Source organism: Erithacus rubecula, assembly GCF_903797595.1.
Source record: "Erithacus rubecula genome assembly, chromosome: 5".
Lineage (NCBI taxonomy): Eukaryota > Metazoa > Chordata > Aves > Passeriformes > Muscicapidae > Erithacus > Erithacus rubecula.
In genome coordinates this window covers 29,009,046-29,035,404 of record NC_136687.1, presented here as the reverse complement: position 1 = coordinate 29,035,404, position 26,359 = coordinate 29,009,046, and the positions used below count along the sequence as shown (strand labels likewise).

General features: G+C 40.5%; 1 protein-coding gene across 4 annotated transcripts in view; it reads right to left on the bottom strand.

Moving 5' to 3' along the window:
- Window positions 1-23,542, bottom strand: part of FAT1 (FAT atypical cadherin 1) — a 103,238-nt gene extending 79,696 nt beyond the window's left edge. For 2 of the 4 annotated variants that reach the window (XM_079305585.1, XM_079305587.1), the window contains exons 1-2: window positions 23,278-23,542; window positions 12,081-15,369 (exon numbers count right to left, since the gene is read on the bottom strand). In XM_079305585.1, coding sequence (XP_079161711.1) covers window positions 12,081-15,348 — 3,268 coding nt within the window. In that variant the 5' untranslated portion in view covers window positions 15,349-15,369; window positions 23,278-23,542. Of the gene's footprint in view, window positions 1-12,080; window positions 15,370-21,468; window positions 21,585-23,277 lie in introns of those variants that run through there. The other 2 variants (XM_079305586.1, XM_079305584.1) reach the window with 2 other exon arrangements.
- Window positions 23,543-26,359: the final 2,817 nt, after the last annotated feature.

The following is a 26,359-nucleotide window of genomic DNA, read 5'->3' as shown; positions in this document are numbered from 1 at the left end:
ACTCAGTTTCCAAAGTATTTTTTTATCATCCCTGGAATTACAGAAATAGAATGGCATGTATTTCTTATTCCATTTCCTCCCATCACCACACACTTGATCAATATTCACTCAAACATTTACTCCAATAATCAGCAGTGATCTCGCTCTCACTCTGTCACTCCCTAAACTCCTTATTAAACAACGCACATTAAAACTGATGTGTCATTTGAGTCTATGACAATTTGACAACTCATTTTCCACTATTTTTCAACCTTCTCAAACTTTCCTCCTCTACCTGAACTGTAAAGATTCAAGTCAGTCCAAAATTTCAGTAAGAAATTTCACCATTCAGTATGAACATTTTGAAGCAAGCAAAAAGCTAATTGAAAAGCCCAAGTTTATGATAGTTTTGGTTTTTTATATTTACAAGCCCAGTTCCTGTTGGTTTCTGTACTTAACAGACAAGGCCCCTTTCAGAAATCTGATTAGGAGTGGTGTAAAATAGTTTGAACTATGAACTGCTTAGATTTTATCCCTTCTTTTTTTTTTTTTTTTTAGCCATGTGTTGCCTATACCCATACATAAGTAATCCACTTATTAACAAATTGACACATCTTCTTACATAGTTTTTAATTTAAAACTACTGTCTAGACTAACACAAGCAACCCAAAATATTACTGTACTAACTAACAGGACAGGCAGAAAGCATATAGATATAACCAAGTATCAAAGAAAGGCACAGGTCATTTTCCCATTTCTGATTAATCTGCTGAAATTGATCCTGTAATATTTAAATTACCTTCAAAGTGAACTATCACACCAGAGTGCTTATGTGAGGAAATAATCATCTTTCCTTCCCCCTTCCAAAGTAAGTAGCATGCCTTGTAGAGGCAGCTTCACATTTGTTAATCATTAACTGGTCTTGAAATAATGATGGAGAGAAACTGTTAGCTATTTCTCACAATGGTACACCAACAAAATCTTTAAAACAGAAGATGAAGTGAGTACTGTAAAATTATTACTTACAGAAGAAGCTGCTACATTATTATAGCTCACTCAATACCTTGCTGACAATATTAGTTGTTGTGGGCAATACTTTGTGTTCAAACCTAAGTAATTAAGTCAAATTTCAGCAGAAAAGAAATAGCACTTTCGGCTAAAACAGAAAGAGGTATCTTTTACTAAGATGAACTATGCTGCTAGTATCTTAAATAATAAAATAATACATATGGCCAGAATTGCAACACCAAATATCATGGAGGCATAACCAATGCACACATTCCAATCTTATCTAGAATCACTTTAATTCACTCTACCTTGCTTTCATTACAGGAAGGGCACAGCAAGGGCATTCCTCTCAGATCAAACAGAAAATTCCACAGACAGAAGTTTCCACATGTCTGATTCGTTGCAGATTAAACCCTTATCATTAGACAGCAATCTCTAATTTTCATAGAGACAGGATATACCCTGTCATGGCAAATCTACAGGCAAAGAGGGGAGAAGGATTTAAAAAAAAATAGAAACCCCCTGTAGAATGGAGATGCATTCCCTGTGAAAGAGCTGCCATTCTCACAGCTTTGAAGAAATGGAGGGGACAACATACCAACATTAAAGATCACATTCATAATTCCATAATTCATAATGCCACCACCAACTTCTTTGCACTGAAAGTCTTCCAAGCTGAACTACCAAACTCCCTCTCTCTAATAAATACAACCAGGACTACAGGCAACACATACAGGAAGTCTGTATTCATTTTTAGCATATTATTCATTAATTTCATTCACTTTCACCATATTGTGTTACCAGAATCTTAATTTCTTTTTAATCCATATGACTGGATCAATTCTGTAATACTCTTGTACATTACCAGTAACACTAAAATCAAACCATTATTCCATAATTATGGTTTTTTTCATTTTGACATTTGCAATATAATCTTTAATCCTTAAATCTGACACAAAACATGAAAAAGCACTCTATGGTCAGCAGCTTCAAAACCAAAACTCAGCAATTTTCACTTTCTGGTGTATAGAGGTGGTATCAGGCTTTTTGCATCAGCAAAATAAAAGACTGTCTTTTATATAAACACCCAAAATGATTGATTTAAGATACATGCAGATTTTGGAAATTATTCATGTCAGAGAAGATTATTCTAGGTAGAAGATTAGTCAACAAAGCAATGCAATTACTGTATTTTCTATGTGTAACTTTCCTAACATACAGGCAGATATTCAGTTCTGTTATCAACAATACCACTCTGAGAAGTCTGCAAAGACACAGAACTCAGAGTCCAATGAACTATTAATGACCACCACTACTATTAGGCCAAGTCAGCTTATATCTACTAACTCAGTAGTTTGCTCTTTAATCCTAATGCCAATCCAAACTATGCAACCACTTATAAAAACCATGAACATATTGATTATTGTTGTTCACAAATAATTTTAAATTAAAAAGAACCAGTGATTAGAATAATGGATAGAACACAAGGAGCTTGGGGAAAACTCATTTCTGAACACAGAAATTATTTGTTGCACTCCTGTTGCTAGATTCTTTAGACACTTCTGTTTTTCCAAAAATCCCTCTCTGTTGGCACTGGAATGTTAGAGACTTTCTTTTCTTGAGCCACATGGAGAGTGATGAATTGAAAATTCATTTTTGGTCACATTCAGATGTCCAGCGTAATAAAGTCACAGATGCAGTAAGAATGATATACGGATTAAAAAATGGACCTGCAAAACCTTGTTTCAGCAAAGCCCAAAGTATTTTTAAATCCAACTTCTAAAGCTGCAACTACTGCATGTAATAAGTTCTGGAAGTTTGCCAAATACTCATGTAGGTTTGTCCTTTGTTAAATATGTCCAAATGCTGCATGATTAAAGTCTAAAATCTTCAAAGAAAAGAATAAACATTATGCAATCATTCCAAGCTCCCCTCCTTTGACCTTAATATGTACTTCAAAAGCTCAGCAGATGCCTAGTAGGAAATAAATCCCCAATTCAACAGATGTCCCAACAGTGATATAGCAAGATGCACCTTCCATGGCTTTTGGCAACCCTTCCCTTTTACTATTCCTTTGCTCACAAGTACTTTTCAAGTCAAAGAGAGACCCAAGTAAGTTAATAGGCCCTTAATATCTATTCTGCTGCCTGAACTGATTGGTGTTTATAAGGTAATCTTTGGGACCACATGTGGCTCAGCCCCAGTTCATCTCCTACAGAGACACAGCCCCCAGGCAGCTCTGTTTTCATCAAACCAAGCTGTAACCCAATCAACACCTTTCACAACAGAACAATCCCTTACTTTCAGCATGCCTGCAGTAGAGGAGGGGACCCTCAGCTTTTGTATGGGATCCCCATTTGGCAGCTAAGGTGATGTTTTACTCGGTAGGATACCTAAGAAAACTCGAACTACTTTGGAAGATGCCCTGGCCAACAGAAAGCATAAGATGAATATGTTTGTCTAAAACTAATTCAGCTTTTTACAAAGACACATTCTAAAAGCTGCATTAACAACCTAATAGCACTTTGGGAGTTGCCACCATCACAAATGCAAATTACATGGTTTTCTTCAAGCCTAAGAAAGAAAAGTAATTCCCTAGCTCCAGGCTGCTCAGGACCTTGGTCCAAACCCAGGCCTCCTTAACCTCTGCCAAACTGAAACTCAACATTAGCTCCAAACACCAGGCTTAGTTTGATGCACCAAAAAAGAAACACAAATGCAACAGCATCATATCACAATTTAACCCAGTGGCACCATTAGTTCTAGACCTTAAAATGAACATAATCACACCCTCAGTAAGTAGTACAAAGCTGCAAACTGGAGTCAAAAGCAGAAGGTCCCTGGCAGGTTAACCAAGTAACTTCTGAAATGGAGTATTAACATACACTAACTTTTTGGTGTAAGACACTTTGCTTGTTTGCTGGTACCATGGCTGCCTGACACCTGAATTTAGTCATCTCCTAATAAAATACTTTCTGAATAGCAGCAAATTCAGGCTTTGTCCTCAGTCTGACAGATAGCAAGTGGGTCCCTGGCTCTTTTATTTCTCTTATCAGACAGAAATTGTGCTAAATTTGGTCTGTTCTCCTAAAAGAAAGGTTTTTAGATTTCTCCTAATACTAGAGGAGATCTAGAAGTACAAAAATCATACTTAGCAAGCTGGTGTTACAACTATTTGTACTATCTCATAAAAAGAGAATCTATGTGCCAAATGCCTCATTTTTAAAACCATAAAAAATTGGCGGAAAATACATTTTAGTTGCATGAAATTTTAAGCAAATGTTTTTTAAACTCAAAACACTACTCAATTTAGGAACAGTTACTTTTTTCTAAACATAACTATTTTCTTCTTGCACAATGGCACAAGTTTGTGTTAACGCCACTGAAGAAAAAATTCATAAAACCAAAATGAAACCAATTCATAAAACCAAAATGAAAGTTCATCTTCTCTGTCAACATCACTCTTTTCAGCATCATACTGAACACACACAAACCCACTGGAAATCCTTAATTAGAAAGCAGAAAATAATACCCCGTTTTAGAAATAGTCTACCCAAGTTTTTTACCATCTGTAATTAACAACCACAAATATGCCTCCTCAATTTAAGTGTCCCACACAGATATGGTTGTCTCTCCCATCTTGCAGACTAAGCTAGAATTTCAGCTGTGTTCCATATATAGCATGCTTGACTACCATTGAAAATTACAGTAGAAAACAGAGAACATAAAAACATGGGATAAACGTTTTAAAAAACAGGTCATAGTGTTTGGGTGGGCATACTACCATGTGGCTTTATTATTTATTGTCACAACAAAACCTTTTTTTTTCCTGATTGTTCTGGAGAAGCTTGATAAGGACTCTCCTGCAAAGGATTCATAAGAGTGTCAACAGGAAAGTGGAAATGTGCAGACCTGGCCCAGAGTTAGTGAAGATGTTCTCAAGCTGCTCATCTTTCTCAATCCAACACCAAAGGGGAAAAAAATGCCCAAAGAACAAAATATACCACTAGAAAAAGTCCTTAACATGTACTGGCATCAAAATATCTTTCCAGAGCAGTTAACTGCCAAAGCAATTCTTACTTGCCCTGCCCCTTTTTTTAAGTAGTGTTATTTTTACAGAACTGTCGTCACAGAGAAAGCTAAATAAATTACTACTTCTGCATCTCTGACCTAAACCACTTCATACTTCCAGAACTGCTGTATTTTTAATTATTAAACACAGATAACTAAAACATCTTGAACACGTACGTTCTCAAATTTTTTCAAAACAAAAAAAAAAACCCAAACCAACCCAACATAGACTTTTTCACAGATACACACAAAAATACATCTCACAAACTCAGAAACTGTTACTTTAATTATTTCAAGAGCTTTAATTACACAGTATTCAAACAAATAGATCCTTGCCCTTGTACTGTTTTCCAAAGAAGTGAGTTTAACAGTTTATGTTCAAGTTTCAGGTGCTGACCTGAAATCCTGTTCCAGATGTCAGTGTGACAACTACCCAGCCAACTCCAGAATCCAAAAATAATCTGCACAAGTCCTTTGTTTAAGAAAAAACTCCTGTCTGCTGACTAGAATGTCATTCAAATATCCAGCATACATTAGAATTAGGTTTTGTCTTAATTGCAAACTGAAGTGCTGACAAAACCCCTCATTTAAAGTATTAACCTTCCAAATTAGCATTTATAAGCTTAAGAATTTAACTCTAACTTGGAGTTAACAGCACCTAGTAATCATTCTGGGTTGGTTTTGTTGTTGTTTTTTTTTTTTTCTTGGCTGTTTTGCATGTTGAGGGTTGTTCAGGTTATTTTGTGTTGTTTTAGGTTTGGAGGTTTCTTGGGGTTTTTTTTTAGTTTGGGTTGGTTTTGTGGGTTTTCTTCAAATTGCATCAGAATAATCTAAATTCTTACTCTAGGACATGTATGCCTCAGGTACTGAAGAAATCTAACTGCTACAGCTGCATGGGCAAATCATTAACTTCAGTACAATGTAATGCAGCTGCACAGAATGCAGTGTAGGATGAAAAATATTGCCTGAAGAGCTAATTAGATTCATGGAAGATTACTCTGTTCTCTGAGCTTCACTCATGACTGTACCTGAGCCAGCTAGGGTAAAATTTTACTGTGCAAAAAGCTGCAGCCACTCAGTATTTTGCAGAAATACAGAACCTCTTAGTCCCTCTCTCTCTTCAAATGTAGTAGGAAGAACTACAGTGCTTTGCAGGAATAAAATGCTATCAGAACACACCATTCCATGAGGGGTTTTCTTCCTAGTTACTTCTTACTTTTAATTGATCAAAATACACATATAGGAATCTTAACTGCAAAACCTATGTGCCAATGAGACTGCATGTGTGGACAGAAGCCAAGCAGGAAATGCCATTGTCGCAATGTTTGTAAACCAACTTAGTTTATGATGTGAAGATACTCTAAGAAGTAGTCAACCATATTAAAGCCCCCTAGAATATTATTTCCCTAGTATCAACATCACCTGATCAATTACAATTTTTAATTTAATGTTTTATAGCTTTCTTACAATAAGATTTGCTCAACACATTTTTTGGTTTGTGCCAACTACTGTTTTTCAAAGAGCAAGTGGCACAGCTAGGAGTGAACTGCAGGATTCCCAACAGATTATCTGGGTATAGTTACCCTTCCTAAAGGTACAAGTATTGTTGGTACAGATGCAGGCCAGTAGGTTACTGTTCCAGAAAACGGTGCTGGTTTAACATCCATCCAGTGGGTGCTTATGTGTTCTGCTCCACTGATGATTTAAACTTTGCTAATGCCGGTCTTCAAAAAGCTCAGAAGCCAAAGACCACTGAAGAAATGGAACCTGAAGCTATCCCTTATGTACAAATGTTAATGATATCCTGTATTTAAGTTAATGAATTTACATGAACACTACAAAGCGATGTTAACATACTTATTACATGTTAGCCACGCTCTGTTTCATTTATGAGTATAATTGAGTACTTTGCTTCACACAGTTAAAATGCTATTTATTCCCCCTAATGAATGTCTTCCCAGCTGGAAATAGTTCTGCAAATATTAAAAATAGCATCCTACAGCCATTAAGCTTTATTGACACTACTTTATGCATAAGGAGATAGTGCAATAAAATTAATTTTCTTCCATATGCCCCTGTTAATTTTTTACTTGCTCCTTTAATACTCTTTACTTAAACAATTCATTTTTTCCTTATCACAGTAGCAAGGTTACACTTGAAAGTTACATGGTTCCAAGGGAAGACTACACAAGAAAGATAAGCATGAGAATGTTACAAACCATGTGATTTAGAAACTCCCCAAATACAAAATAACCAGAGACTGGGAAAGTATTAGAAGATAGTATCATCTCTGTGTCCTGCCTATGCTACTGGAGACAGCATTTCAGGCTAGACACATCTTTGTTTTAATAACCACAGTCATGCATTTTTTAAGTCAGCAAATTAGATTAATCACCTTAAACTTTGTCCGTATCATTAAAGCAGAATTACTGTTATTCTCTAACACTTATGGCCTAATAACTCAAATTAAGGTTAATGAAAGAACAGTTAAATTCCTGGCAACAAATAACTACACACTGTAAACACAAGTAATAAGGTTATCATGTATGAGGTCCAGAGTGTCACATCATCCTTCACCACTCTGGAACTAGGTGATGTACTGTGAAATATCCTCAATTGAAGAAGTTTAGAAAACACCTGCTGGTAGCCTTGCCAGTTGAACTAATCGTTAAGTTTCTGATAATCTGTTTCTGATAATAAGATTATAAAATTCCCTTTGGCTTGGAATCTTACTGTGCAGGGCCTACATGTAACACCCAGCATTTCCATGTATAAGGATTGTAAATGCAACCACTCAACTGGTTAGTTATAACAGACTCCATGGAATTCATTACTTAAACCCTCCTTCACTTCTGAACATCAGTTTCTAGGATGGGCTCCCATCCTCCCTAAACATTTCAATGAAACTTTTCTCAGGATAAATGATCCATGTCATCTACACAACCAGAGTCTACTGGCTCCCTCAGCTATCTAAACTTTGAGCACTAGAAAGAAAAGCAAAACCATAAGAAAACAACCTTGAAACAAGGTAAGAACAGCACTCAATGATAAGCTAAGAATTCTGGATAACTCAAGGAAAAGAGCAATCTAGTTGGCAAGAATTCTTCAGAGAAGGCCAGATAACTGCTACAAGTTTTTCTCAGTCTCATTTCAACAGCTGAAAACCAGCGTGGACACTTGCTCACCACACAGTGCTCCCATGATAGTGTCCATCCATCCAACAGTGAGTGACACTGTTTACCTGCCTACACAACTGGAAGAAATACTACGAGCTCTTCCCAATACTGTTTATACAAACTAGAGCTTCCATCTTTCAGTTAGCCTTTGATGGGTGCAAATACTCAATGGAAATGCTACATCCTTGTATCTGAAAACCAAAAAGTAAACAGGAAGACATTCTTCTTTTTCCCTCCTTACCCACTGCAATAAAAACTGGGACAAAGAACTTTCAGTATTGCCTTGGTCCCACAGAGCTTCTGCTTTAGGTTCTGCTCCAGCAATTGCTTCTGTAACTCTTTAGAGTTTTTTTTTCTCAATCAAGTAGCAGCATGGTATTGACATGATTTATCTCACTTTTACTGTTCTGTGCTAATGGGATTTAGATGGTGCATGGGTTTTTCTTGTGGCACACTGAGATCTGCATCAAAACAAGGCCTTCTATTATTAACACACACCGATGTGCTCCACTTCTTATCAAATTCTTTGAGAAAATATTTTACAGCTGCTTTAGCAGGCAATTTATATAGCCAATTGATCATCTCAATTTACAGCCTTCAGTTCTGCTCACAAATAAAAAGCTATCTTAAATTCAAAGTTCTCCTGAATACGCACCTAAAGAATAAACAAATAGCTTTGCTATATAAATTCACAGCACAAAGATGACATTTTAACACTTTCCTCTCATATAATAACACAGTCTTCATTTATCATGAAATTTAAATTCTATTTTTGTACAATATCAGGCACAATGCACTGCTGTACTTCTGAATTATATATTGAGCAATGACCTCTGATCTCTCTCCCTTATCCCTTTGGCTTCCAGTAAACATTTTATGAGCTGAAGATAGCACGAGGTTGAACCTCAAAATAATCTCATTAGTATAATTTATTTTCTTTAGACATACTTTCAATCTCTGTAACTTCCTGAGGAAATGTGTTTCATTACTTTATTACACTTCATGTGAAAAATACTTTTTTTTAGCTTACGAAAGGAAAAATACTTTAAAACCTATTAACTGTGTGTGTCCTATTTCTTGCATTACAAAAAACAGATAGTGATATAGGTGCTACAGAAACTATTGCAATTTTCTAGACTTTTACCATCTTGTTCTCCTCCTCTTCTGACCATTATTGCTTTTTCAGGCTTAAGAAGACTAAGAAAGCTGAAATATGACTGACTACCAAATTCACCCCTAATACATCTTTTTTCTATGTCTACTTGAAAAGCACCAGAGCAGTCAGGGAACTAAGTAATGAAATCAGCTCCTGAGTTTGGAAGCATTGGTGTTTAGTGCTCCTCATTAAGAGATTCACTGCTAAAGGTTTGGACACAAATGCAGAAAACAGAACCTATGAAAATCTGCTGACCAAAAATAAAGGTGAGTCTTCAAAAACAGAATGCAAGACATTCTGGCAAAGATATAATAAATTCCCTTGTGAAAATACCAGAATTACAGGAACAAATATCAAACACTAATACTATTTCCTGCCTTTTGAACTGTAAAATTAAAACAAACTTAACATGGGAAAGATAGCCTGAAAGTAAAAAAAAAAAAAAAAAAAAATTAAAAAAAAAAAAAATCAATGCATGGAACTAGCTATTCAGTGGTTCTATCATCATCTAGTCTAGTCTACCTGCAAATATGATTGTTGTCCTTAGTTTCTTATAAGCAAGGGACAAAAGAGCCACTGTGAGACACTGAATGGTTAAGTGTTGACTTGAAATAAATTCTTAAATCTGATTTATCCATCTCTGAACTGGCAGTGTAGTATGATGCTCTTCAAAGACATCAGGATGAGACATGTTGCTCAAGGCTAAAGTCAGAAGAGCCTTTCAGCAAGCTGAAAAAGTTAGCAAGTTGCTTGACAAATCTTCCTTTCACAAATTCTTCAATGTGCTTTGTTGGCTGATAATCAGTCTGTTCCCTATATCAAGGCCAGTCCATTTTAGAAAGTATGACAAATATTCAGACACTGCAGTATAAAGAGTGCTTTCAAGAACAATTATTTTACCAAAACAAAGTGTCAATCCAAATGCAAGTTACATTGTCAAGTTTGTACACAATGTCCTTTCCTTTAGAACACCATTTGATGAAAAAAACATCAAGGAAACTGAAATAAACACTTTCTTTCCCATACCAGCCAGTATCATAAATGGAATTTGTTCAATAAGATTAAAAACTAGCAACCCCACTCTACCACCACCTCATTCCCACCAAATCCCTCTACTTTCATCCCTGAAGAACTGCAAACACTAGATACCAGATATGAATACAGACAATGCCTGAAAATACAGAGCCACTGTTCTGGACAGCATTTTGAAACAGAAGCTGGCTTTTGCCCCAAGCTCTGCCTACTTTGTAAACCCTGCTGATAAAAAGCAACTTACTTAAACTCACACCAATTTGTTAGTTCAAGTAAAATCGCTTAGTGCCAAAAGAGTAGAGAGGCAAGACATGCAAACAACTAATTCATTCTCACTTACTGTTACCTACCACTGATAATAAACTGCCAAACTCCCTCGCTCTATAGGACAACTAGGGAGACTTCTAAAATACCATAACACACAGTGAACTTTAATACACTTACGCTAAAAAAAATGCATAATGATACATGAATTAATATTCTGCACACATACCAAATGGCCAAAAGTGAAACTACAAGGTCTTGGAAAGAAAAAATTCAATTGTTCACTTTTAGAAAATCTGTTTCACTATCTTAAATACATGCTTCGCCAAAAGCTAACCTAAGGGAAGCACTGCAGAGCTGTAGAGCTGGTTCTTTAGCCACAAACCACATAATTTAATAACTGACTTTCCAGAGAAGAAAAGGTAGTCAGAAACAGTTTGTTCACCCAAACTTTAAAGAGTAAAGTGGCTTAATGAGTCTCTATTACCCAGATTCACAACTGTGGGAAGCACAGAGAATGACTACTGGATGAATCAGACATAATTCCCACTCTTTATTCTCAGTTACAACCTTTATTCTCTTTAAGACATAGATCACATATGTCACCATTTACCTACACGTAATCTGTAGACAAATTTTGCACCAGAGTCCTCCTCAATTTATTTCAAAATATCAATGCTCTCTCTCGTTATCAGAGACATTAATGAATAGATAGCTACATAGACATCCAGCCAAAATGTTAAAAGTCAGCACTAGAATTCTACTGAAAATAAAACGACGTTTCTTCTGAACACATGACACTGAAAACATTCTCATACGGCTCATCAATGTATGCATTATTTACGAAATAAGTCAACAGTTCTGCCTGCTTGATGAGGTTTTTCTAAGGCAGCATCAATGCTTTCTTTGGCAGAACTTTTCTGATGAAGAAAGCACTGTTTACTGAATTCCAGGTGGGTACCTATAAACGCTGGAAGTAACTAACAAAACCAGCAGGTATGGCGATATCACACCCACGCACACCTTCAGTGAAAGCAGTGAAAGGTAATGTCATTTAAGTCTGAAACTATGACAGGCCCACTTGTCCACAAGACAGAGGATGTGGGGCAGACCTTCATTTTATATCAAGTGTATTCTTACTTTTTTCTGAGTGCTATAGCTTTTAAGACTTCAGCATGGCTTTAGGTAGGCTAGATGGAAGTGGGAATATTAGAGAAAAATTATTTATCAAATATCTAAAAATAATTTCACTGAAGTAGCAGACAACTATACACATTGTTGGTGACATTTTTTTGTCACTCAAGAACACCTACATCAACTGTGACAATGCTGCTTCTCTCTTTCCTGGCATTTGATTTTATTTAGTATATAAAAATAACAGAAAGCCACCTTACCTTTTTCTTCATCTATTCGAAAAACTCCTATACCCGATCCATCTCTGATGGAGTATCTGATCTCCCCATCTCGCCCTGCATCTTCATCATAAGCAGATACTGTCATTACTGAGGAGCCAACAGGAGCATCTTCTTTTATGAAGCCTTTATCTACAAATATGGAGAACCGTGGGGGGTGCAAGTTTTCGTTCACATCAACTATCTCAACCTCAACATAACACGTGGAGGACAAGGAAACGGGCTTTCCTTTGTCCTTGGCGCGCACGGTCAAGTTATAAAGTTGTTTCTTTTCATAGTCCAGTCTTTGCACAACTCGTATTGCTCCACTCACTTTGTCAACGTCAAAGGTGCCATCCCCACTGTCCAGAAGACTGTACCGTACCTGACTCGACTGGCCCAAATCAGGATCGTAGGCTTCTAGCCACGTAATAATAGCTCCCTCAGGAAGATCTTCTCGAATTTTCACATGATAATTTGAAGGAATAAACTTGGGAGCATTGTCATTAACATCTTCTACAGATACTTTCAAAACAACTGTTGAAAATAATTGAGGTTCTTCAGTAGCTTGGTCCCTAGCCTCAATTTTCAACAAATGAATGTGCTGTTCCTCCCGATCCAGGACCCCTATAACTTTGACAACTCCTGTCACAGAATTAATAGTAAACTTGTCTGTATCTGTAAGAAGAGAATATTTCACTTCTCCATTAGGCCCCAAATCTTTATCAGTAGCTCCAATTTGAATTATTTCACTGTTGGGCTCTTTGCTTTCACTTACTTCAACAAAATAGCTGTCTTGGAGGAACTCTGGTGGGTTGTCATTAGCATCCAAAATTTTTATATCTAAAAGGGTCCAGGCAGATTTCTGTGGTATTCCAAGATCATAGACAGTAATATTGAGGGTATATTTATCTTTTAGTTCTCGGTCAAGGGGAGACAGAATTTTCAGCACTCCTCTTTCCATATCAACAATGAAACTACTGTCTTCATTACCTGCAGAAATAACATACACTAGCTTTCCATTGAAGCCAGTATCAAGATCAGTAGCATTCATGGATATTATGGTGGAGCCCACAGGCTGGTCCTCTTTTATCTCAATGCTACTAGGGAGTGTACTTCTAAACTGAGGTGCATGCAGATTTACAGAGTGAGTATCAAAGAAAACATCCTCAACTTCTCCACGACTGTGCAACTTATTTGCTTGTAAAAGTTTCTCTGCAAGCATTTTGGCAACACCGGTTTCTTCACATTGCAAGTTGACTGGTTTGCGATTACTAACTACAGTTATGTTGATATACAATGGTTTTGCAAAGTTCTCTCCATCTGTAGCTGTAATTTTCAAACTGTAAAAAGATGTTTTAGCACCTAGGCCATCCATTAGAGACTGTTTGAGAGAAAGTACTCCAGAATTTGGGTTTAGGCTAAATAAATCAAGTTCATTTCCAGATTCAATTTGGTATCTCACCAACTGGAGCTCATCAGCATCAATAGCAGACACAGTTGTTATTTGTTCTCCAACACCAAGATCCCTGGGGATTATTCCCTCACAATTTATTTTCTCAAAAAGAGGTATATTGTCATTCAAGTTATTTAAAATAATAGTAACAGGAACTTCAACTTCTCGGCGATATGGTACACCCCAATCAGAGGCTCTAATCCTTAAATTGTAAACCCTTGGCATCAACTCATAATCCAAGTCTTCTGAGGTACTAATAATCCCACTGAAGTGGTTAATCACAAATGGCAAAGGATTTAGGTTTGCAATGCTATAGGTCACATAACCATTTTCTCCCTCATCAGGGTCTTTTGCACTTACTCTCATGACACTTGTACCTATCGGGACATTTTCATCAAAGGAGGCTTTATAGGATGTCTGAGTAAATTCGGGAGGATTGCTATTCATGCCTAGTACCTTAATTAATACTTTTGCAGAAGCTCTTCTGTCACTTGTCACAACTTCAAGTTCAAAATGGGATGCATATTGTGCTTTTATGTGTTCTAACGTGGTAATAAGACCAGTGTGAGCGTTTAAATTGAACTTTACTTTTCCTGGTGTGTTTTTAAATACATATTTTAAATGTGGGTAACTAGGCACAGCTTTCACCATTATGACAGGTGTGTTTGGAGGAGCAAATTCACTTATTTCAGCTCTATATATCTCTTTTTCAAATCTGACAGGACCAGACTTAAATTGTGGTGATGTCACATGAACAACTTTTACAGAAGAAAATTGTGGAGGATTCCCCTTATCTTTAGCCTGAAGGGTAAGGTTGTATCCAAAAGGGTGACTCTCCCAATCAATGGGACCAATGGCTTTTATTCTGTATTCTTTGCCACCTGGAACAGACCTCACTGTTTTGAACTGTTGAAGCACATCTCCTGCAACGATATTTAATGATGCTATTTCCCCATTTGAACCCTGGTCATTGTCCTCCACAGTTACAATTGCGTATGTTGGGTCTGTGTCTGATTCTGATGGAGTCAATGGAACAGCTGTAATAACAGGGGCATGTTCATTTGCTTGCTCTACATGAACAGTTAGTTTTGCCATACTGCTTATGCCACTGCTACCATACAGCTTCAGCCCACGGTCCACTGCAAGAATTTCCATCTCATAAAGCTTAGTGTCCGAATAGTCAAGTCTACCAGTTAGAACTACCACTCCACTAGTTGGATGTATAGCAAACACATCTGTTCTTTCTTTAAAGCTATAGTAGAACTCTCCATTTGTTCCTATATCTGCATCTGTTGCACTGACTCTTGCGATGCTGGTCCTTATTGCTGTGTTTTCAGGCAAAGAAACACTGTAGGATGTTGGAGAAAACAGAGGTCTCAAGTCATTTGTATCCAGTACCTGTATCCTGACCTTCGTGCGGGTTTCAGCATTTGTGTTTTTTTCAACTGCTTTAACAGTCAGCATATAATGGTCCTTCACCTCTCTGTTAAGGATAGCTGTGTTTCCTCCCTTGGTCCGTATTCTCAAAAAGCAAAAGTTTCCAAGAACATACTCTTCAGCTTTGAACAAGTTCTCACTGTCACCAGAAATAATTTTGTATCTTAAGTCCCACAATGGATTTGTAATGTAAATGCCCATTTTCACTGGATGCCCAACGTAAGTCTTGGCTGCAGAATTCTCATACACAGTGGCATTATACTGTTCTTGTGTAAATTGCATTGATGGAGCATGATGTGGCCTTTGATCTCCTTCACAGTTTTCAAAGTGCTGCACCAGCAGCATCAGCAGCAGCAGCATAGTCAAGTATCTTCCCATGGCAGCAATTACAAAGAAACCCTGAAACAAGAAAGAGATGCAATAAGACTTATGATTGTTCAAATGTTCAAATAAACATTGATGCTTAGTTCACTATTCATACTTGACAGAAAACTTTATGTTACATATTTAGATTATATCCTTTTCTTGCCGAAAGTGTAAAAATTATTTGCAGTAACAGAAACACGGATAAATGTAGAACTCCTAAAAAAAGCCAAGAATCCATTACATCAAAAGTCTAGGAATTACTAATGCAACACAGGAGGAACACAAAATCAAGTTCAAATTAACATCCCCATGAAGCAACATGCTAGAAGAAATAGGTCAATGCTGTCTGCTATGAGCCAACAAACTAGGTCTGAACTAATCTGGAGTAGTGAACATTCACTCCAGTTCTCTATTTCATACAAGACAATGACATCTAGTAGAAAATTCTCCTCTCTCATTTCATTTAGATTGTTAAATGGCTGATTTCCAAATACGTGGAAGTAAATTGCAAGTGTTGGTTTGATATTACCATCAATTCTTTACAGCATCCTATGTGTACCTGTTCCAATAATTATAAATATTTTAAAACAGAGAATAATTCTCTATTGTATTCCCTCCAGCTCTGACTACCCTTGTAAGAGTAGTGCTTATCACAAAAAATACAAGTATCAAGCACCACTAAGGTGGTGCCCATAAAGCCTGTAAAGAGTAAGACTTGTTCCTTTATTACCCTCTCAGAACCAAATCTGAAATAAATTATTATCAAGAGCTGTAAGAAGAAGAATCTATCAAAATTACTGGAAGAACATTTCAGTCACATTTCTCCAAAACACTCTAGAAATGACAGAGAAAGAGCCTGGAACAGCAAGACAGTCATAGAGGCACAGCTGCACTAGATTTACCATTTGAAGTCAGTATAGCATTTTTGCTACCTAAATCTAGGCAAGACTGAAGTAGGAAGAAAGGCAAAAACCTCAAGAACAAGACATCTGGGACCACTTTCTTCATCTGGGTTTATAGCAACCGTTTTTACTTCTTCAGATCTCAAAGCTTAAGAAGGCTCCCTCAACAAGCCCAAGCTTTCAACAAGATCTTGGGGGCAAAATTTCTTTCCAGCAAGTAGAAAGCAATCTAACATTGTATTGATTACTTTGATTAAGTAGTACACACTCGTTTCTTTCTCCTTTCCCTATTTATCCTCAGATTTTCCCCTTGCCTCTCCTTCTGAATTTTCTTCCCTGGCCAATCTGCTATACCAATCAAGCTAATTACTCACTGTGTTATTCTTTTATTGTTCCTGACTTTTTCTCCCCACGTTTTAGCCCAGGTTTTCCCTTATCCTATTCTTTGGATGCCAATCTCTCCTAAGTGCCTATCTTCATGCTAGTTCTGCTCATCTCTGCTAAAATAATATCACGTGTTGTCTCCTTCCTGCACTCGCATTTTCTCTTACAGTAATTTCTCTCTTCCCTACTGCCTACCTGCTCAGGTAGATAGGTGAAAGATCACACTGGCTGACATTCCAGGAACTGACTCTGCCCACTAGCAAACATCAGAGCAAATTAATCTACTTGTGTCAACAGTTCACTTCAAATCCTCAGAAGGAATTCAGTCACAGATATTATTAACTCAATGACTTTGACAGGAATTTAGGACTCAGATTCACACAAACTATAGGAAGTATTGTAGAGGAGGAATGAAATGGCATATCCTTTTGAAGGAAAAAAAACTGTGTCTGTCTTCCAAATCTAGCATTTAAGTTGCACAATTAAAACTAAAAACACAGCAAATAAAAAGTGAATAAGCAAATAATAAAGAGCATTAAAGCTCTTTGAAGTAAGCCACTAGTAGGAACCAATACTTACAAGGTTTTAACTCTGAATGAAGAAAAGGTTGGAAGAGCAAATGAGTAAGGTTACCATTTCAAGGGCTTAACAATATTATTCCTCCCCTATCCACTTTCTTTCCCAGGCTATGATATGTCCTGGGAATACAGAGACACTTGTGTCTCCAGGGCTTTATGTCCCAGCATACTGCCAAGTTAACAAATACTTGCTTAAAACCAAAGAAACAAACAAACAAAACCAACTCTTACACACAACCAAATCTTTGCAATAAATAGCTGATATCACTAATTCCAAAACCCTGAAAATTTTAAGGTGCCACCAGACTGGCTTAAGAGGCAATGTTAACACTACTTAAAACTCCATTTTAAAGAAATCAACAAACTCAGTTTTTCCTCCATCTTGCTGGAATTTTGGAAGTCATCTGTTACCAGGAACGTATTACTCAATGATCAAGTTTTATGTTGATCTGATCAGATACTTCTCTCTTTTCTCCCTCAGTTGCACTGGGATTTTTAATCACTATTATTATTATTTTTAATTTATACTCACTCAAGTCCAAAACTCAGCTTTACTTCTGATGCTGCAGCACCTGCTAACTCACTGCCTATGCTTAAGTTTGGCAACAGGCTATTTGAAGTGATGGATTTATAATGTAAAACACTGTAGATGTTTGTATCCTTTATAATTTGCTTCTCACATCTCAGGCACACTGGATGGGACAGTTACCAAATTAAGATGCATTAAATTGCATTAAATATCCAAACTTCTCATTAATATTCAAACTAAACATTTCTGTGGGTTTTACTATTACTGTAAGCATTTCTCTGTGCCATAATACCTTGAGCACTTTTTGCTGCTCTTCTGTAACAACTTCAAGTCTGCTGAGAACCAGCAACAGTTACAGCCCATCACAAACAATAACACCACCAGTAAGAGAATCCACTCCTCAGCAATAACCCCTACGACTTGCTGAGTCACAATCGAGAATGCAAAAGTATCTCTCTACTGAACAGCTAACTATGTCAGATAAAAACAAGTTAGGAATTTCTTTTACATGACACCTTTTCCACCTTGTCATAATTTACATAGCTACTAGAAACTAGGATTATCCAAAAATCAACATACTATATTCTTGGGAAATATCTAAAGTATTAAGCAATTCCAGTTATAAAGACCATTAACAACTAAGAGAAAGTTTGAAAGCATTAAGACAAAGTGATAATGTGTTAGATATAAACTCAGATGGCTCATTACAGCGTGCCAAAATGACTGAATTTCAGAAACATTTCAGCCAAAGGCTACACTTTGAACTCCTAAATTTTTATTATCTTTGGAACATGACCAGTTTAGGATTTTCTGTATCCATGTTCAATACATAAGGCAACCGTTTGCTTAACAAAACACCACAGCCTTGAATGCATAAGAACTGCACACAGTATTATTCTGAAAAGCTACTTTCAAACAAACTTTGATTTTCTGTCTGGAAATTATTATTCAGATAATTTTTATTTAAATGCAAACCCAGGTCATATTTATTTATATGCAAATTGGGCACTGGGATATGTAAGACAGTTTTACTACTTAGTTACAACATCACAAAAACTATTAATGCATCAAAGCATTAACATAATATGTATATTGAAAAAATATTAATGAAATTTAGATATATGAATTATCTTAACATTAAAGGTCTAAGTCTAGAAGAGCTCAAATTGCTAACTTACAAATTAAGATAACTGGATAAGATAGCAGTCACACAAATGACTATTTCCCCTAACAGGAAGTTTACAGTATTTAGATTTCAAAGTTTATAGCTTGAGATTCGAAAGTTTTAAGCATGAAGTACAGAACTTAGTAAAAAGCAATTTCAATGCTGGCAATTTCAAGCAAGCAAAAAACCAAAAAAACAAACAAAAAAAACCCCCAAAAAAACAAAACCAAAAAAAAAAACCCAAAAAAAACCCCAAAAAAACCCCACCAAAACAAATCAAACCACGATTATCTTGCTTTGCATAGATACATTGAACCAAGCTTACCATGTATCTGTGGGGAGCACACACTGAGATTATATTTACTCGCTCACCAACACAAGTCACAGGTAGAAAAAGGAACCAAACCAGGCCATATACCCTAGTTAGTCTTAGTTTCATTGTTATTCGTTTTCTACATGCAAACTCTACCAGTTAAATCCAGAATACCCTACCTACCAAGCAAAACATTAACTATTTACCTTAAAGGTCAGTTTTGATCAGCACACCCAACTGATGCTGTCTGACAGAAATGCACTGTGAAACTAAACAGTCATGACAGGATTTCTAGTGTAGCAGACTATAACAGATCGTGTGACTTTGCAAGCTGCACTAATTGTGGTTACACCTATCCTTCCAACTGTTTAAAAGCAATTATTTATGTAGTCTGATGGGAAAAAAAGAAATACCAGGTTTAGCTGTTTCAACACTTTCCAACCAAACAAATTAACAGTGTCTTCGGCTTTTCAGAGAGGGAAGGTGTCTGTTTCCGTATTCAGAGAAGTAACACATGATGAGAGTGTATAGTAGTATTACTTTAGTAAAGCTGGTAAGTTATTCAAAAAATGTACATTGTCGCAGAGATTAACTTAACAGTTTCAACTTGTGACTAAAGTCCAGTAAGTTTCATGTTTGTGTTCCCCAGGTCATAAATTAATCTTATGAGATACTTTATGTTTTTGAGCTGTTAAAAGGAAAATGTGCCACGTATATTCTAACAGCAGGCAAAAATTCTGAGACCAGAATGAAACAAAGATTCACATGGAGAGTTTTGACTGTTTATCTGTAGGGAGTTAGTTACTAGTGCATCTAATATAAACTAACCAGCTGAGCAAGGAAAAGACCTCCAAATTCTGTGCATAGAGTTTGATTGAAATTTAGCATGGCACCCTGAAATTTGTGATAACAAAAATAGTTCTGCTGTTCTAAAAATTTCTGATTCTGAATTCAGGTTTAAACTTAAAAAAAAAAAAAAAAAAAAAAAACCAAGAAAACCAAAAATCAAACAAGAAATCTTCGACAGTTTAAAGCCATTTTACACTTGTTTACTTGAACTGATAGCAGAGTTAACTTAGCCAAAGTTCCTCAGTAAGCTTAATTTAAAAAAATAGACTGTCTTTCTTCTAGTGTGACTACTAAAGCTTCACCTTTCAGTTTTCTAAAAGAGATTTTAGGATTTCGCACTGAATGAAATAAAACTTTTAAAATAATTTACAGCATGCAATAAGATATAAACAGCTGAGTTATTTCCAAACGGTTAGAAAAGCAAATGGGAAATCCACATCTCTTATAGAACGTTCTTTCCTTTTACAGAGAGACAGCAGAGGTGGTAGAAGAATACAGGTAGTATTTCCTACGCCACTCCCTAGGAACAACTTGTATGCAAGTATTTAAACCGCAGGAAAACCTGCTGCTAGAAGGCAGCATTCCTTTAACTTATTAATGCCTTTCCGGAAAAAAAAAAAAAAAAAGTTTACTACAGGGGGATACTATCAGCGGTAAAACACGGCGTCACTTACTGACGAGCGAGATTAAAAAGTGCATCTTTCAAACATAACTTTGTCCTGCTTTCAACTACCGTAAAGAAGAACATAAGAAACAGCAGAAGCCGATCGATGAGCCCAGCCGGGCTCTTCCGGAGAGCCGCTGCCAAACGCCGGGTCCTGGCGGGCACTGCCCTTTACCTTTCGGAGCAATCCGGCGAGGAACGCAGCGAGGGAGGCGGTGTGGAAGTGCGAACAAAGGAAGAAATTCATCCTGAGGCACTTCTCACCCGCCGCGAACCGCCCCTGCCGGCTCACCCGGGAATGAAGTTTGCAATGGCCCATCAGACGCACTCAGACACCTTGCCTGGGGGAAAAGCAGCACCGCCAGCTCTTTTCCTCTGCCCGACCCAGGCGGAACCTGCCCGCTAGAGTCCTGCTGGCTCTCGGGGAACGCGGCCCGAACGCGGGGGGAACGGGGCACCAGAGCCCGGGACGCGCGGACAGCAGGGGAGGGGGTCGGACAGCAGGGGAGGGGGTCGGACAGAAAGGGAGGGGGGCGGACAGCAGGGGAAGAGTCGGCAGCAGGGGAAGGGGCCGCTCGCAGCCCGCCCCGCCGGGCCGCAGCACGAGGCGGCCGCTCGCCCGGCGCCTCCGGGTAGCTTCGCCCCCGTCCCGGCCGCGCCTCGGAGCCTCAACTTCCCAAGGGGTCCGCGCCGCCCGTCCTCCCCCATCGCCAAAACTTCTGCCAACTTTGCGTGGCGCAGCGCTCACCTCTCTGCGGCTCGCTGCCTGCGGGCGGGGGCGCGGGCCGGGGCCAGCCCCGCACGGTGCCTGCCGCGCCGCTCCCCTCTCCTGCCCGGCCGCCGGCGCGCCGCGCCGCTGCTCTCCGCCCCCTGCGGGCCGCGGCGCCCCCCGCCGCCGGATTCCTCCGCGCCGCTGGACGGCCGCCCCTCCGGAACTCGTTTCTGCGGCGTTCGGCTGGAGCGGCGGCGGCCCCGGCACCCCTGCCCGGCCCCGCCGGGAACAGGACAGCGGGGGAAGGGCGAACCGAAGCCACAAGCTGCTCCTCCCGGTAGCCCGAGGCTGGGGGCATCCCTCACCTCCGCCGCGCTCGCCCCGCTCCCGCACGACGGGAGCGGCGGGGAATCGTGTGCCGGTCCAGGGACGCGGGCGACTTCGCCTATGGCGAAGTTCTCGCCCAGAAACGCTACTCAGGAACTTCGGAAAGCTGCGGCCGGGGATTGATGCCGCGGAAACACGCGGTCCTCTGCTGTCTGAGGAACAGAGTGGCCGGGACAAGTCCCGCGGTGCCCGCCCGCACCGGTGGTACCCGGGAGCGCCCAGCGGCAGCCGCAGCGCCTCGGCCACCACTCCCCTTCCCACAGGCGGCCGGGCTGCCGCCCCCGGACCGCCGGCGGGGCTCACGCCTCCCCACCTCGGCTGGGCTGGGCTGGGCGAGCCGCTGCTGAACGGCCGGGCGGATGAGGGAGGTCTCAGCAGAAGCCAAAATCGACTGGCGTCTCCCCGGCACCGCTGTAAGGAACGGCGCCCTGCTCCGGCGTCAGGAAAAGCAGCGGCAGTGAGAGGGAGCGCGGAGCCGGGGGAGCGCAGCGGCGACCACCCTGCGGCCAGCGGAGAGGGTATGGGCAACCTCTCCGTACCCTCAACAGGAAAAGCGCCCTGCCGGATTCATGCTGAAGGGGTATCGGGCAGTCTGTAAGCTCTCCGTTAGAGATTAGTACTCCGAAACAGTCCTTGAAGGATTCCCCGTTCATTAATAAGTGATCGCATTTAATAATGATCAAATGTTTGCCTGGGGAATCCTGTCCCAGCGGACTCACGGACGACGCGCCGGGTTGCAGGAAGGAGCCGCCAGCGGGGGGCGCATTTACCAGGCATTAGCCCCGCCAACGTCTTTTATTAGCCACATAATAAATACAGCCAGCGGCGCAGGGAGCCCCTCTTCAACCACAGCCTGAGGCGCCCAGGGCTGCAGGTCAAAAGGAACCAAGCCCGTCTGAAAGCGCTGGTTCCCAGGGTCACCAACCCGCAGGCGGGCGGATCTGCCTCGCAGCGGTCCCTCGGCGGGGCCGGCCCTGCAACGGGCAGCCCCCGGCCCGGGCAGCCCCCGGCCCCGCAGCCCCCGGCCCCGACTGCCCCGCGCAGTTCCGCGGCCGGCGGGCAGGGGGCGCCGCGCCACAGCGCACGGGCGGCGGGCACTGCTGCCAGCGCCGGCTCCTGCGAAGGGAGCACAGCCGAGCCGCTGGCCCCGCGGCGACCAGCCCGGCTCCGGGTGCAGGGCTCCGGGACGCGAAACTTGAGCCTCTGGGAAGGGGACGGAAAAGCTTGGGGTACCTTCATATCCAGGTACACGTAGCTTTGCATAGAGTCGATGTGCGGGTGTGTATACTTGTATTGGTACATACATAAACATACGCACTCTACACAGTTAAATAACACGGGCTGAATCGAAGACCCTACTGTTTTCAGTAACGCAACAAATTAGAACAGTAGAACTCTCGAGGGAATCATCCCTCTCAGCACCCTGCTGATAATAAACTCATTAAACAAAGAACTCACCAGACCAGCTGGACTCGGCACTCTTCTCACAAAGTCCGCTCCAGCTCAGTTCATCTCCGCACGCTTCCTCCCCCCGCTTTCTTTTTTGTCCTCTGGAGAAAGCGCGAGCAATGCTCCGGTGCCCACACGCCTCTAGAGCGTGAACCCCGCGGTGGCCCTGGCGCTCAGCGCGGCCCCGGCGCGCAGCCAGCGCGGCGCCCGGCCCCGCCGCCACTGCGCGGCATGTCGGCTCCGACCCATCCGCCGCTTGAAACTTGAGCGAGCGGGGAAACAAAAATACACGGGGGGTGGAAGAAAAAGAAGAAAAAAACAAAAAAAAACTAAAAAAAAAAAAAAACCAAAAAAAAAAAAAGAAAAGAAAGAGAAGGGGGAAAAAAAGAAGAATAATGAAGGCGAGAGGGAGAGATCCAACTTTCTTAAGACATGTCCAGGCAAAGAGCGGGCAGAGTTGAGGAGTTACAGCAGCGCAGAGTGAGAGTGGGGACGCTGCGCCGGATCGTCGACTCCTTCCCTCCCTCTCTCCTTCCCCCGCCTCCCTCCCTCCCTTCTTCCCTCCCTCTCCCTCCGTCTTCTTTCGCACTCTGTCCGTCCCCCTCGGACCCTGCTCACGGCAGCACCACCCCCTCCCTGCCCTCGCCGCTGCAGTCGAGCGCGGCGGCGGGAGCGGAAGCCGGGAGCGGCGTGCAGCTCTGCGCTCCGGCACGGGCACCGGGACCCGCGGCCGCCCTGCCTCCCTGCTTCCCTCCCTCCCTCCCGCAGGTGAGGCCCCGCCGCCCCGGCTCCCTCCCGCTTGGAGCCTGGAGGCCCCGCTGGCTCCGCCGCCGCACGGACGGCCGCGCGGCTCGGCGGGACGGCGCTGCCCCGCCGCCCGCGCCTGGCGGCTCCTTCTCGGCGGGGCACAGCCGCCAGCCTGCCCGGGAGGCTCCAAGCGGGCTGAGCACGGGAATTTCGCACTCTATCCCAGCTTCCTCTCCTCTCCTCTCCTCTCCTCTCCTCTCCTCTCCTCTCTCCTCCTTCCTCTCCTCTCCTCTCTCTCCTCTCCTCTCCTCTCCTCTCCTCTCCTCTCCTCTCCTCTCCTCTCCTCTCCCTCCTCTCCTCTCCTCTCCTCTCCTCTCCTCTCCTCTCCTCTCCTCTCCTCTCCTCTCCTCTCCTCTCCTCTCTTCATCACAAGCAAGCAAGATGTACTTATAATGTGATTCTCCCTCATCCAAAATCAGCCCCAACCAATTACTCTTCTTCGACAAAGTTCAGGAGATGTTACACTGCCTAGTGGCAGGGATCAGCTGAAAGGAGCGGCCCCAGAAGGTCCTGAATGGCGTGTTTTATAAAATTTTGGGAAAACTACAGAAAACGCTTTAAAAAGTATTTGCCTGAAAGACATAGTGCAGCAATAAATTTGTAAAGCAGTCTGAAATTCTCACAAGGTAAAATAATCTTTTACTTTAAAACAATTTATCCTTAAGGACCTTAAAGTCATGGCCTTCTTCCAAAAGGCAAATTGACTTGAAGACATTGGGTCATTATTTCCAATAAGATACACCACTAAAATCTATCAGCCAAATGAGTGTAGAGGATTCTAGGATAGGAAGAGCAGATAGAAACTGCAGTATATAAATATTAAGTACATTTCCAAATAGTGCATATATGCCATTTCAGTCTAGGAATGTTCACTTTGGGCAAATCTCTGGAAAGTTTAATGTCAAAATTCTTTCTCCTTATAGATTTCCACAACAGACACAGCTGACTGATTTATTTAGCATCTCATCTTCTTTTTAAAGACCCTAGATGGAATTATACTGAGTCCTTATCCAAGTGCCACTGGGCCAAATGACCTTTTCTTCTGTGAAAACTGCTTCAAAGTGAGTTGCATAAAATAAACTGCATTGAAAATAGCATTCCAGAAAAGGACTAAAAAGGAAACACTTTAGGCCATTATAGCTAAGGGCTAAAAACAAATGTAAACCACACTTCTACTCCCTACAGTTGCAAATATTTTGTAATCTTGGAGTATGAAATTTCCTACCTTTCAGGAATATTGACCATATTGTGGTTGATAGCTGAGTTAAGTAACAAAAGGTCAGGGCCACCATGTGCTTTAAATTTTGTCTAAATTTTAATCCCTAATGCTTGGAGAAGTGGTAGACTTGCAATAACCTCCTGTAAGCTGGGCAGGTACATCTCTGAAAAATATCTGGTGAAGATAACAAAAAAATTAGAGGCTTCTGATTTGGATCTCCTACTAGACATGCTGTGCTGACAGTAAGTACTTTAGAAGAAGAATAAAGGGAAATGCCATCCTTCTCCAATAGTGGGTAAATGGTGCTTACCACTTCAGATAAAGTGTTGGAGCCATGATGTCCAAGCAAGTGTATTCATAAGTCTACTTAATATAGATAGGTTTACCTTCTAAGACGGGTTTCTAACATCTTAAATAATATTAACAAAGCCATTTTGATACTTACTGAATATTCCATTTTAATTTTGGGGATTTTTTCTGCCCTTTAAATTTTTTTCTTGGAAATAGTGTCAATAAAGCTGTTATAATTATTGTTTACTTTCACTATAATGTGAAAAGGTATCTTTGTGATATGTTATCCCAAAGCAAATTCATAAATTCTTTTATATTTTGCTAACCTATAGGAAAGATACAAAAGAGAATACTTGAAATCACACTTGGGTGTCTAGGGCATCATCCACATTGCTGAAAGTCTTCCAATCTTGCAACCATTGTAGCTAATAGAGGGCAGGTTTTCCCTGTCATCTATTAACATATGTCTGTCCTTACCAAATTGCTTAAGATGAAACAAGTTTCAGCTCAGCTTTCAACTGAAAAAAAAAAGAAAAGTTGTCTGGACTCAACTGTTTTTTTTTTCTTCCAGGAGAAACATGAATCCTTCAACTTAGGAATTACCCAAATACTGATATAGAAATTATATTTCCACATAATCATAATCACAACCATTACTATCTGCTTCTAAGACGTTATGGCACTCTTCTCACTAATTTACCTCAAAACCTAGCCTCAGTGATTTCAACTCTTGTTTGCTATATATTTAACAAAGAGGAGGTGGTAGTTAACTGG